Source organism: Prionailurus bengalensis, chromosome B4, assembly GCF_016509475.1.
Source record: "Prionailurus bengalensis isolate Pbe53 chromosome B4, Fcat_Pben_1.1_paternal_pri, whole genome shotgun sequence".
NCBI classification, from domain to species: domain Eukaryota; kingdom Metazoa; phylum Chordata; class Mammalia; order Carnivora; family Felidae; genus Prionailurus; species Prionailurus bengalensis.
In genome coordinates, this window is record NC_057358.1 from 88224420 (window position 1) to 88237727 (window position 13308).

At 40.9% G+C, this 13308-nt stretch overlaps 1 protein-coding gene across 2 annotated transcripts in view; it reads right to left on the bottom strand.

Annotated features, from left to right (window-relative positions):
- Positions 1-5593: 5593 nt before the first annotated feature.
- Positions 5594-13308, bottom strand: part of PPM1H (protein phosphatase, Mg2+/Mn2+ dependent 1H) — a 261881-nt gene continuing 254166 nt past the window's right edge. For both annotated transcript variants that reach the window (XM_043564781.1, XM_043564780.1), the window contains one exon: positions 5594-10269. In XM_043564781.1, coding sequence (XP_043420716.1) covers positions 10195-10269 — 75 coding nt within the window. In that variant the 3' untranslated portion in view covers positions 5594-10194. The remainder of the gene's footprint in view (positions 10270-13308) is intronic.

The following is a 13308-nucleotide window of genomic DNA, read 5'->3' on the forward strand; positions in this document are numbered from 1 at the left end:
AAATATGGTTTTGTTTTCTCTCAGATACAACTTGTCACTCTCAAGCAACAGTCCTGGGAGCGAAAGAAGCTGGTGACTCCCCCAAGGGTTACAAATGGTACATCATGGGATGGTCCTAGCGTTAAGTGAGGGGTTAAAGACCTTCCTTTCCCCCTTGTAGTCATCATTCTCCCGGCTTAGTGATGATCACTGTAAGCTGCACAGTGACACAAAAACATAGGTGTGGAGGAGAGCTCTTGCTGGGACCCAGATCAGCCATCAGATTCTCCACATTACTGCCCTAAGTTGGTTTCCCTCATTTCAGTAACTCTGTCAGGTTCCATATGGAGGATTCATTGCCCAGTTAACACATGTATTTTCCCAATGCCCTTCTCTTTTTAATTTACATTTTAAAACACTTTACCCCAGGTTCTCTATACCTTGTTTCAGTTGTGTATTAAGGTATCCAAATCTTAAGTGGCTTAAAGGAAAACCATTGTATTTGTTCATATTTCTGTGGGTTAGGAATTCAGGCAGGGCTCAGTGTGGATGGCTCCTCTCTGCTCTGTGATGTCTGTGGCCCCAGCTGGAGTGGCCTGAACAGCTGAGAGCTGGCTAGGCCTCTCTCTTCTTAGGGTATCACCTGGAATGACTCCAGAGGGATTTCGGGATGAAGGATGGCCTCACTTCCAATGTCTGAGCACTCTGGTTATCTCCCTGGTGACCTCTCATTACTCAGTAATCTAGTCTGACATTTGCAGTGTGGCTGGCTTCCAAGAGTGAAAGCAGGTGCTACAAGGCCTCTAGAGACCTAAATTTGGAATTCTCAGAACATCACTTCTGCATTCTATTAATCAAAGTAAGTCACCATCCAAACCAGATTCAAGGGGTGGGGAAACAAATGTCACCTCATGATGAGAAAAGGAGCATTTGTGAACAGACACAGGAGGCAGATGGCAGCCATCTTCGGAGACAACCTACCACAACTTTCAAGAGCTAATCTGATAAGCTAACTGCTGCTCATGAGAGAATGCTAGAAGACTCCTCCACCTTCCACAGAGACTCCTCCATCTCAACCTTCAGGCATCTAATCCTGGGATTGACTCTTCATGAGTTTCTACTACTGAGTGGGGAGCAAGAGGCATCATATGCATTAGGGTACAAGTGAAATGAAAAAAGCTGGGAGGGTTTTACAATGAAACCATTCTGAGTGTTTTCTAACTAGTCTGCTCTTCCAAACTAAGCTTCAGACAAGCTATAGCCTCCTTTTAGCTTTCTTTTGTGAATCAAATAACTTAGTTATTTTTAACACTGTGTTATTTTCTAGATTACTTTTAACTTCCTGGACTCTAGAACTAAGCAGAATTAGCATTCTTTGCTATCCTGTCCCATCTGTTAACTTTTCTCTATAAGACAGAACATTTTACTAACACTTTGTAAGCACTTAAAATGTTTAAGTGACTAAGGAGAGTCTTGACTTTTATAATCTTAGGCAAGTATATAACTCACTAGCCCTCTCAAAAATATCTCTTGGGATGAATGGTTCAATCAACAAAGGATATAATACTTGTAAATATTTATGCATCCAACAAAGGAGCAACTAAATAAAGCAAATATTGAAAAACTTAAAGGGAGAAATAGACAGTAATACGATAATATTAAGGGACTTTAATACCTCACTTACATCAATGGGCAGCTCATCTAGAAAGAAAACCAATAAGGAAACATTGGCCTTAAGTGACAGGTTAGATCAGATAGAGTTAAGAGATCTATATACAGAATATGCCATGCAAAAGCAACAGAACATATAGTTCTTCACAAGAGCACATGGAACTTTCTCCAGGACAGATCATTTGTTAGGTCACAAAACAAGTCTTAACAATTTAAGACTGAAATCATATCAGCCATATTTTCTGACTACAATCGTATGAAACTAGAAATTAGTTAGAAGCAAGAAAATTCACAAATATGTAGAGACTAACCAACATGCTATTGAACAATCGATGGGTCAATGAAAAAATCAAAGAGGAAATCAAAAAATACCTTGAGACAAAAGAAAATGGAAATACAACATACCAAAACCTACAGGATGCAGCAAAAGCAGTTCAACAGGGAGGTTCATAGTGATAAATGCCTACCCTCAAGAAACAAGAAAAGTCTCAATGTAATTACACATCTCAAGGAATTAGAAAATGAACAATGTTCAAAGTTAGTAGAAGGAAGGAAATAACAAAGGTCAAAGCAGAAAAGAATGAAATAGGGACAAAAAGAAAATAGAAGAGATCAATGAAACCAAGAACTGGTTCTTTGAAAAGATAAACAAAATTGACAAACCTGTAGCCAGACTCACCAAGAAAAAATAGCCAAGACTCATAAATAAAATTGGAAACAAGAGAGGAGACATCACAACTGATATTACAGAAATACAAAGGGTCATAAGAGACTGCTACAATTATATACCAACAAATTGGACAACCTAGAAGAAATGGATAAGTTCCTAGAAACATACAACCTTTCAAGACTGAATCATAAAGAAATAGGAAATATGAACATACTGATTACTAGTAAGGAAAACCTCCCAACAAACAACAGTTTAGGACCAAATGGCTTCACAGGTAAATTTTGCCTAAGATCCAAAGAAGAATACCAATCCTTCTCAAATTCTACAAAAGAGGACATAATACTTCCAAACTAATCATATGAGGCCAGCATTACCTAATACCAAAACCAGACAAGGATACCACAAGAAAAGAAAATTATAAACAAGTAATCTTGTTTATCCTTGATAAACATGAATACAAAAGTTCTTTAAAAAATATTAGCAAATCAAATTCAACAATACATCAAAAGCATCATTCACCCCAATCATGTAGGATTTATTTCAGAGGTACAAGGATGGTTTAATTTCCATAAACAATGTGATACACCACATTAACAAAATCAAGGATAAACATATCATCATCTCAATAGATGCAGAAAAAGCATTTGGCAAAATTCAACATCCATTTATGATAGAAACGCTCAACAAAGTGGTTATAGAGGGAATATACGTCAACACAATAAAATAAAATAACACAATATATGACAAGTCCACAGATAACATCATACGGAATGGTAAAAAGCTGAAATCTTTTCTTCTAAGATTATAAATAAGAAAGTGATGTGTGCTCCTGTAACTTTTATTCAGCATAGTATTGGAAGACCTAGCCAGAGCAATAAGGCAAGAAAAAGAAATAAAAGGCATTCAAATCATAAAGGAAAAGGTAAAACTGTCACTATTTGCAGATGACATATTATATATTAAAAACCCCATAGAATCCCTCACAAAACTGCTAGAGCTCATAAATGAATTCAGTAAAATTGTAGGATACAAAAGCAATATATAGAAATCTCTTGCATTTCTATACACTGATTACAGACTTTCAGAAAAAAGAAATTAAGAAAACTATTCTGTTTATAACAAGGTCAAAAAGAATAAGATTCCTAGCAAAAAACTTAACCAAGGAGGTAAAAGAGTGTATACTGAAAATTAAAAGACACTGATGAAAGAAACTGAATATGACCCAAAGAAATGGAAAGGTGTACTGTGTTCATGATTGGAAGAATCAGTGTTATTAAAATGTCCATACTACCTAAAGCTTTGTACAGATTCATTGCAATTTCTATCAAAATTCGAATGGCATTTTCCACAGAAATGAACAAACAATCCTAAAATTTGTAAGGAACCACAAAAGACCCCAAACAGTCAAAACAATGTTGAGAAAGAACAAAGATGGAGGTATCATGCTCCCTGATTTCAAACTATATTACAAAGCTATAGTAATCAAGACAGGATAGTATTTACATAACACTATCCTGTTAGACACATAGATTAATGGAATGGAAGAGAGAACCCCAAAACAAACCCAAACGTATATAGTCAATTAACTTATGACAAAGGAGCCAAGGATATACAATAAGGAAAGGACAATCTCTTCAAAAAAATGGTGCTGGGAAAACTGGACAGCCACATGCAAAAGAATAAAACTGGACCACTATTTGCACCGTACACAAAAATGAACTCAAAGTGGATTAAAGACTTGAATGTAAGCCGAAACCATAAAACTCCTAAAAGAAAACATAGGCAGTAAGCTTCTTGATATGGATCTTGGCAGTGTTTTTTGTTTTGTTTTATTTTATCTGACACCAAAGGGTAACGCATCCACAACAAAAATAAACAAGTGTAATTATATCAAACTGAAAAGCTCTGCACAGCAAAGGAAACCATCAACAAAATGAAAAACCATCCTACTGAATAGGAGAAAATGTTTGCAAATCATTTCTCTGATAAGAGGTTAATATCTAAAAGGAGCTTAATATCCAAAATATATAAGGAACTCCTACAATTCAGTAAAAAACCCAAAGCAACCCAATTAAAAAAGAGGCAGACGATCAGAATAGGCATTTTTCCAGAGAAGACCTACAGATGGCCAACAGACACATGAAAAGAATCAAAACCGTAAGACACCACCTCACACTTATTAGAATGGTTATTATAAAAAAGACAAGAAATAACAAGTGGTGGCAAAGACGTGGTGAAAAGGAGAGCCTGTGTGCTGTTGGTGGGATTGTAAATTGTCACAGCTACTATGGAAAACAGTATGGAGGTTCATCACAAGATTAAAAACAGAACTACCATATGACCTAGCAATTCCACTTCTGGGTATTTATCCAAAGAAAATGAAAACACTAACTCAAAAAGATATACACACCCCCATGATGACTGCAACACAACATAATTTACTATATCCAAGATATGGAAAAACCAAGTCTCCATCAATGAATGAATGAATGAATGGATAAGGAAAATACACACACACACACACACACAACATTATTCAGTCATAATAATGAAATACTGCCATTGGTGACCACATGGATGTACCTTAAGGACATTATGATAAGTGAAATAAGAGAAAGATAAATACCATATGATCTCACTTATATGTAGAATCTAAAAAATAAATAAATAAAAACCCCCAAAAAAATCACAGGCACAGAGAACAGATTGGTGGTAGGGAGAGGCAGGTGGTGAGGAGTGGGAGAAATGGGTGATGAGGGTCAAAAGATACAAACTTGCAGTTATAAAATAAGTAAGTCATGGAGATGTAATATACAGCATGGTGACTGTCAATAATACTTCACTTCATATTTGACGATTTCTGAGTGAAAAGTTCTTATCACAAGAACAAAAAAGTTATGTTAATATGAATGTGATAGATGTTAACCAGATTTTTTGTGATGATCATTTTGCAATATGATACTGGAAGCTACTGTAATATTGTATATCAATTATACCTCAATAAAAAAGAAGAAAAAAGAATACCTCTTGGGAGCAATTCTTGGGAATAATATCCAAGGTGCTTCTTCTAGATGCATTGTTGAAATACATAGCCTTTACTGCTATTCCTGTGAAGGTTTATGGTGTTGGCATCCATTCCCTTTTGATTTTCTTTGGAGTCTGTTCATAGTTCGAAACTTCACACGAGGCCATGACACTCCTCATTCCATCACCTGATACGAAGAAACTTCATAGCGAGTTAAAAGAAGTAACACAAAACTTTTTCTAAAGGTATCCTATATACATATATATAATACTTTATTTTAAAATGTCATTGAGCATATACATTTCTTTAGCTTTGTCCAGGGAACATTGCACCTAAGTTTCAAAACACACAAAATAGATCCCCTTTACTAAACAGTGTTCATTTTTTGGGTTACAAAAGTCAAGGTTTCACAATCACAAAGCATAAAGGTACTTGGTTCTGAAACCATTTTCAGGCAGATTCCTCTCATTCACTGTACATACGACATTTTTGGAAACCCAGACCGTGATACATTTCTTACAAATGATCTCCACTGTGGGCCTCCCTGGGTCTCCAGAAGAAGCAAAGAAAATGGAGGCAAAACAGAAATGGAGAATAACCTGAGGATTCCCCAAACATAAAATACGATGAAAGATTGAAAGATTGGGGGACACAGGGCTGTCCTTCAAGTACATCACAGTAGGAAACAACAGCACATTTTACAGCCTCATTTGGTCACTGTCTACCTGGTTGCTACGTGAACAGAACTTCATCTAAGACACAATTAAGGAACAATTAAAGCTATTTACATATAACATCATGGATTAGAAAGAGCAGTAGTCTGCAGACGGGCACTCAGATCTCACGAAGAGCTGCCTCAGTGCTCACACAAGAGGCAAGTCAGTCTGCTCAGGTAGTGTCCTTTGAAATATTGCAGTGTGCACACAGACACCACATCGCCCACAGAACCGACGTCTGTTCATGGTAGGCTATGGTATGCAGACTCCCAGCGTTTGTCTACAATGGTAAAGCCCTCAAAAACCCAAGTTTCTAACATAGAATTCTGTCCTGTGGCCAGATACGGTTTTACTCTTTTCTTACATCTGGTAAATTTTAGTGTCAGCCTGGTTGTTCTTTGCATAGACAATGACTCTCACTGCTTTCTCCAAGTGTCCCGAAGCAGTAATTTACTGAAAATAGACTCTCATAAAAGCTTAACATATTCCCTCCGAGAGCGTGGGGCTGTGGGGTCACTTAAGGAAATGTTAGATCCTCAAACTGTGGTGGAAAGAAACCACTGGCTACTCTTGGCCTCGTTAAAAAAAAAAATGACTGGCAGACGAGGAAGGAAGTGCAGTCAAGAGGGGAGCCAGAATTTTCAAGATGTGGGAGTCTTTTTCCAAGTGTTTCCATGCTACTGCATTGGGTAAACTGAAAATCCTATCCTAATGGCCAAGATCCGAGGCCAAATTCAGGTACCGGGACGGTCATCTCCGCCCACCAGTATCTACCTACAACTGTAGTTGTTCCCAAGAAGTAAATGGATACTCAGGAGTAAGAAAAGGGTGAGCACACAGCCCTGAAGAGGTGAAGTTGCTAGAATTAAAAAATTAAACACCCCAAATTCCCTAAAGCTGTTTACTGTGGGAAGTAACTGAAATGGCCACTTTCGTGGCTTTGTCCTAGTACACAGCCGAGTACTCGGCCTTGCCCGATTTTCACCTCTCCCTTCCCACCCGAGAACCACCGTTAGGTGAGCATAACCACCGCAGAAGACAGTCCACCTCTGACTGCAGGTGTCATGAGAACAAAGGTTTGGCTGTTGCCTGGCAAAATGCTGCAGGGTGTGGATGGAGGGTGAGTTTGTTCTCTTCCAGGAAAAGACTGTCCCCAAATATTCCAAAGAGCAGGGTCCAGCCCAACAAAGAGATTTAGAACTCAAAGAGCCTTTCATTAGAGGAAGTGGCCACACACACCCCAAGGCAACCATAAAGGCCTGACTAGGAAATCGAAAGCTTTTTATTAAACAAGATTTCCTCTGAGACTATTAGGACAAGCAGATGTGGCTATAAGTCAGATACACAAGATTTCAGAACCGCTTATAAATATGTTCTTCAGAATTTTGAGCGTGCTGCCTTTTGACCTTTCCAGGAATGCTCCAAGGGCCAACCCTGTTATGTAGACACAGTTAGTTACTGCTGTGGGATGGGATGGCATGGGGCCTGGGTGAAAAATAAGGCCAAACAGAGTAAGCTCAATTCACAGAGCAATATCAGTGCTGGGCAGATCTGCTATGGGCATTAAAAAATCACTTTTTCCACATATGATTTATTCACCTCGTTTGTAATTTTCCTCCCATCCCCCAAACAGAAATAGGGCTTCAGCTTTTACTAAGATCTTTCCACCAAAGAGGCTTATGAAAAGAATTCCTGGATACCATTCTAACTAAAACCAGCAGGACTACATGCTCAAGACTTTAGGATAAATTGAAAAGTCGGGGTTGGCGGGGGGGAGTGTTTCTAGAATTTTTCCTGAGACATTTCTTGGCAGTAAATGAATTGGTGAATTGAGTAGAAGGCTGTCATGACATCTACACCCAAAGTTAGACTCTGGTGGCTCGAATAAAACGAGAAAAGCTCAAGGTCGGACCAACATAGAAGCCCAGGAGAGAAAACAGATGAAAGATAACGGGAACATGAGAAAGAGGTGACTGCCTGTGAGGGCAGCTTCCTAAAGTCGGCCATTCAGAGTCCCACAAAAAAAACCTTCTTGTTTCCAATTTGTACAAGACTTTGAGTCGGGGCAGGAACAGAAAGCGGATGACACTGCTGTAGGGTACCTGCATGTTGTCTCATAGCATCACATTCTGCCAGAGAAGCAGATGGTTTACCACAAACTTGTCCCCACAGAGACATCTGGGGTAGCTAAGATCTACTGGAGGAGGAGGGAGGCTGTCAGATGAAGAGGACCCCCTGACAAGGTAGTAATCCGATTCTCCCTGGGCAACATTTTGGCGAACAGCTGATGCGTGAATTCCCATAGTACCTCACCTGCCAGACAGGGCATCCTTTCCACATGGTGGAATGAGTTCATTCCTGAGTAGAGAGGCTCTAGGCCTTTCCTAATAAAATATCTACAACTCCAGGAAGGTGATTAACTATCCTGGAGGAAAGGTTCCTGTCCTCTCCTCTGGGGAAGGGATTCAACAAACATGAGAACTCGAAGTGGCTCTCCAGCAGTTCAGGGAATCATGTCAATGACATTTTTCTTTGTGGGGTGGGAAGAATGTTTTCATTACACAGAACGGTCAAGATGGTGATGATACCACAGGAAGTGTGCGGGAAGAAGACTCAGTAATGGGACGTCGCTCTACAGGGCCCCTCAGTGCAGGGCAGTCGTCTGCCTGAGAGAGAAGTGATTTCTAGAACACTACTTTGTGATTCCTCCCAGCAGGGAAGCAACAGGTAGATCTGCTGTCCACTGCTTCTTCAGCTGTTGTAAGGAACACTCAGAAGTGGAGCATCTGTGGGAACTAGGGTCCTCAGTTGCTGGGACGTGATTCCAAGGAGAAGGAATGGGGTGCACAGCATGAGGATGACCAGTCAACTCAATTCAAATTCGCTTTTATCAAAAGGCTATTCTGAGTGGGTCTTGCCCAAAGACGAGGGGGAAGCAGGACTGCCGCTCCTTGACGGGATGCAGATACTTACTGTTGTGGGGTGGCCCTGCGAACAGTCACAGTCCACAGAACCTGGATCCAAAATGGAGGAATGGTCATCACATGAGGTATGGTGAACTGAATGATACACGGAGCTTCCTGTACTGCTCTCTTAAACACTGCTTTACATGCGTCCCCAGGGCACAGCAGGTGGGGAGGGCCGATAAGACCAGAAATGAAAACCTAGATTCTCAGAGAAATCTCTAGCCACAAAAGGGGGACCCTTGAAAACAACAGAGAAACTGTTGGTTTAAAAAACACCCATATTTTCATGAGAACACACTGATTTGGTGAGAAAATGCAACCCGGGAACAAACTGTTACACAACAAAGACAGTGCTCTGTCAGCCAGGGCACTGATCCAGAAGGCTGCCTGGGTGGTGTGGGCTACAGGATACGGGGACAGCCTGGGCTGCACTTTGACATACAAATTCCTCAGCAAGGAGCTGGAAAGTCCCAGGCCTGTTTTATGGAAGGGAAACAATTAAGATTCAAGGAATATCAAACAGAAAAAAATCCCTGCTTCTCCCCACCATAACCATGAAAGAATGAAGAGAGGGACACACACACACACACACACACACACAGATAGCATTCCCTGAAATAAATCTCAGGCTTACTAGAAGATGGGTGCTTACACTTTCTGAGACATGATCCCCAACTTTCCAATGCAGCACTTTTAACCCGTAGAGAAGCTGGCAGCTTGATAGGCCGAAGAATCTCCTGCCAGTTACACCTGAAAATGGCTGCCCCAGCTACTCCAAATAAATATGATGTGTGTGCCCAAAATTAGGTAGTGGCCACCTAGGAGGCCTATTAAAGGAACCAAAAGAAACACAGTACTCAGTAGCAGCCTTTATGTTTTCTCTTGTTGAGTATCCAGACCTGTTACTAAAGAGGAAACTGAAATCTAAGGGTCCCCCAGAAGTACAGCCAGTAGCCTTTCGGCAGCAAATCCCCCACCTGGCCTGGGAAGAGGTTGCATCACCTGAAACTCTGCTGGGGCACTTCCCAGTTCTGCCCTGCCAAGACATGTCCCAGTTTTCTCCCCTGTTGTCCTCCCAACCCTCTGGGCCATTTTCATGAAAGTTTGTTCCCATGTATTAAAGGAATGACATATACAGAAATGTCGTCTCCTGAGCCCAGCCGGTCATTAGATATCCGCCATCCTCTGTCCTTCAGGACACCGCGGGCACGCATCACCAGGTCCTGAGCTGCCAGTGTGTACCTGTGCAGGGAGAAGCAGGAATGAGACAATCAGTGTGGCATCAGACAGAGTCTGGAGTCAAGTGAGGCTGGGAAGGAGGCATCACTACAGCTGTGTAAACAGTTTTGAAATATCCCTAAAGTCTCAAAAAGTCCAGGCCATCTTTTCCCGAAATTGTGATGCCTAACGTGAGGTTATTCTTTTAGGTGGTAGATGGACAAGGCACCACATACATTAAATAATCCCCTAAATTGGTTCTGCTGTGGAATCCTCTTTTGAGGTGTTTGATTATGTGAAGGAGAGAGTCTCTCAGTTTGGTGTGAGTTGATCTTTTAACATGGATCTGCTCAGGCTCACAGCTTTGCATGGCAAACTATGGCTAGTTGAAAAAATTACATGGGAAACATATGAGCTTTGTTTTCAGTGTTTATTTTTTGCACCACATTCTTTATAGGACAAAGGATAGTCCTTTTCTATTTTTGGTAGGGGTCAATCTTTTCAAATGAAATGGTTTTTAAAAAGTGAGTTAAATAAAAACATGAGTAGTACACGTGGCACAGGAATATAATAAAAATGTGAAGGTGTTTTTGGGAAATGACTGATAAACCTTGGTGTGGATCAGTGTAGGTGTGGCAAGGGATCCCCCTAGAATTTGAAAATAAGACTGTTCAGGGAGATTTAAACTTACGGAAAAAGAATGACTATGCTATTAGTCAATGGAAAGTATTAACATCTAAAGACCAGTGTGGGAGGGGATTTTGGTGGGTGTGGGCCTGGGTTGGCCTTGAGGCATTAAAAAAACAAGGCATAACATTGGCAGGTGTCTATCTAAATAGTGATCAGAGCAGAGGGAGTCTTAGCTGACAGACTTCAAAGAGATTCAGTTCCGCTGGTAGGACCATATTTAGTGTGGATGAATTATTCTCTTAGCCTGTGCCATTAAACATGATTCACCGTTAACTCTGATTTCACGTTCACCAAATAGCCCGATTATGATCTGGCTCCTTGTGTAGGCCTGCCTACAGGAAAAGAATGAGCTAGTCATTGTACTTTGAGAAGATCAGTCAGTTATATTTCTCCATATAAATGTCAACTGGAATTTCGGTTTCCAGATCAATCTTGTGAGCGTGGTTAGGGTGAGCCCAGCTCTGACAATGAATCTGTTCTTTGTGTGTTGATTAAACCAGGTTCTGAACCTGAAAAGCTAAAAGCCAGACTCTGATAAATCACCAAGATAATAAATGTCACCCTATAAGGACGACTTCTTGGAAACCAGCCTGTGGACCTTTAACAACAGACCACCCTGGTATTACTAGTGGCTTTTCCCTACTTTGGAATGTCTCTGCCTTGCCCTCAGGACTGTGATTTTACGGAATTCAGAACACCAGAAGGCTCTTTTGTTTCTTCTGTTAAGACCCCTTATGGATTTACTGAGTCTCATATTAAAAGAGACCGCCATCTCACCCATCATTACAATTTTTAAGACTAAGGTCTGTAGCGAATATCTCAGGATTAAGATTCTAGGTCATAAAGTCTTTTTTTTTTAAATTTTTTTAACGTTTATTTATTTTTGAGACAGAGAGAGACAGAGCATGAATGGGGAGGGTCAGAGAGAGAGGGAGACACAGAATTCCAAACAGGCTCCAGACTCTGAGCTGTCAGCACAGAGCCCGACACAGGGCTTAAACTCATGGACTGCGAGATCATGACCTGAGCAGAAGTCGGACGCCCAACGGACTGAGCCACCCAGGTGCCCCGGTCATAAAGTCTTTGAGACTCAAGTGTGTTTGCAGCCCAGGTAGCGGAGAGAGGTCTAGAATACCATACAGCTGACAGAGGAGAGGCTGTTTTAGTTAATACAAAATGCCTTTCCTCCTGGAGGATGGGTGATAGGTGGTGATAGGTGATAAGATAGATACCTTTTTCTATCTGTATTGAGAAAAATATCAGCTTTGAGGCAGGGATCCCCTTTTTTAAAAAAATATTTTTTGTAGTTTATTTAGAGCAAGCAAGCATAAGTGGGGGAGGGGCAAAGACAGGGGTGGGGGGCGGTGAGAGAGAAAGAATCCCAAGCAGGCTCCACACGGTCAGCATGGAGCCTGATGCAGGGCTTGAACTCATGAACCGTGAGATCATGACCTGAGGCGAAGTCAGACACTTAACTGACTGAACCACCTAGGCGCCCCAAGACAGAAATCTCTTAGGTTGCTCTTGAGGGAAGATGTGGCCAGTCAGCCCTCTCTGAAAGTTCAAAGGAGTCCAGAGAGGCCTTTGGCTAAAGAGCCAAATAAATACCCCCAATCCACATACCAGAGCTTATGCTATATTCAGAAGAACCTCTCAGATGTTCACCCCAGGTTACTCTTGGTTGTATATTAAATTGTGTATCTGAGACACGACCACGTGGGGAAAGGCTACCAAAAAGATCAGAGTGATGTTTACTATCCTGCTGGCTGACCAGAGGCCAAACGTTAGTCTTTCAAGAAGCCTGGTTGAGTCAATACAGAGTAGATGCATCGGTCAGAACTGAACACACTAGCTCAAGAGCATGCCAGACACAGAAAATTATGGCAAGTTATGATAAAAGGTGGCTGATAGGAAAAGAAAGATGCTCAAAGATCTCAAATAATAGATAAAAGAACTCTTGATGGCACTCTGTGGTTAGTCTAGAGGGAAATCCTCCTGGAGGCCTTGGCAGCTCCTGCTGCCATGGGGCAACGATGGAGAGAGCTCAAAACAAGGTTAAATGAAGTCACAAAGGAGTATCACCCTTAAAGGCCAGAGACCACCCTGATATTGCTATTGCTGGTGACTCTGGGTATTTAAAAAATGATCAAAATTAGCAATGGCATCTTAAAAAGCAGCATCAGGTCACCCAGAAAAGCTGGTTACCCAGGAAACTCATTTCCCCAAGGACTCTAGATAATTAAGGTTTTATTCTTAAAAATGGTGATTGCCTATTCCAAGATAACTTCCCTTGAGCCTGAATTTCTCTTTACCATCCATTCCGTCTTCCTTTAGGTGCTGACCTTCTTGAGAGAGAAATCCATTTCTGCTTCT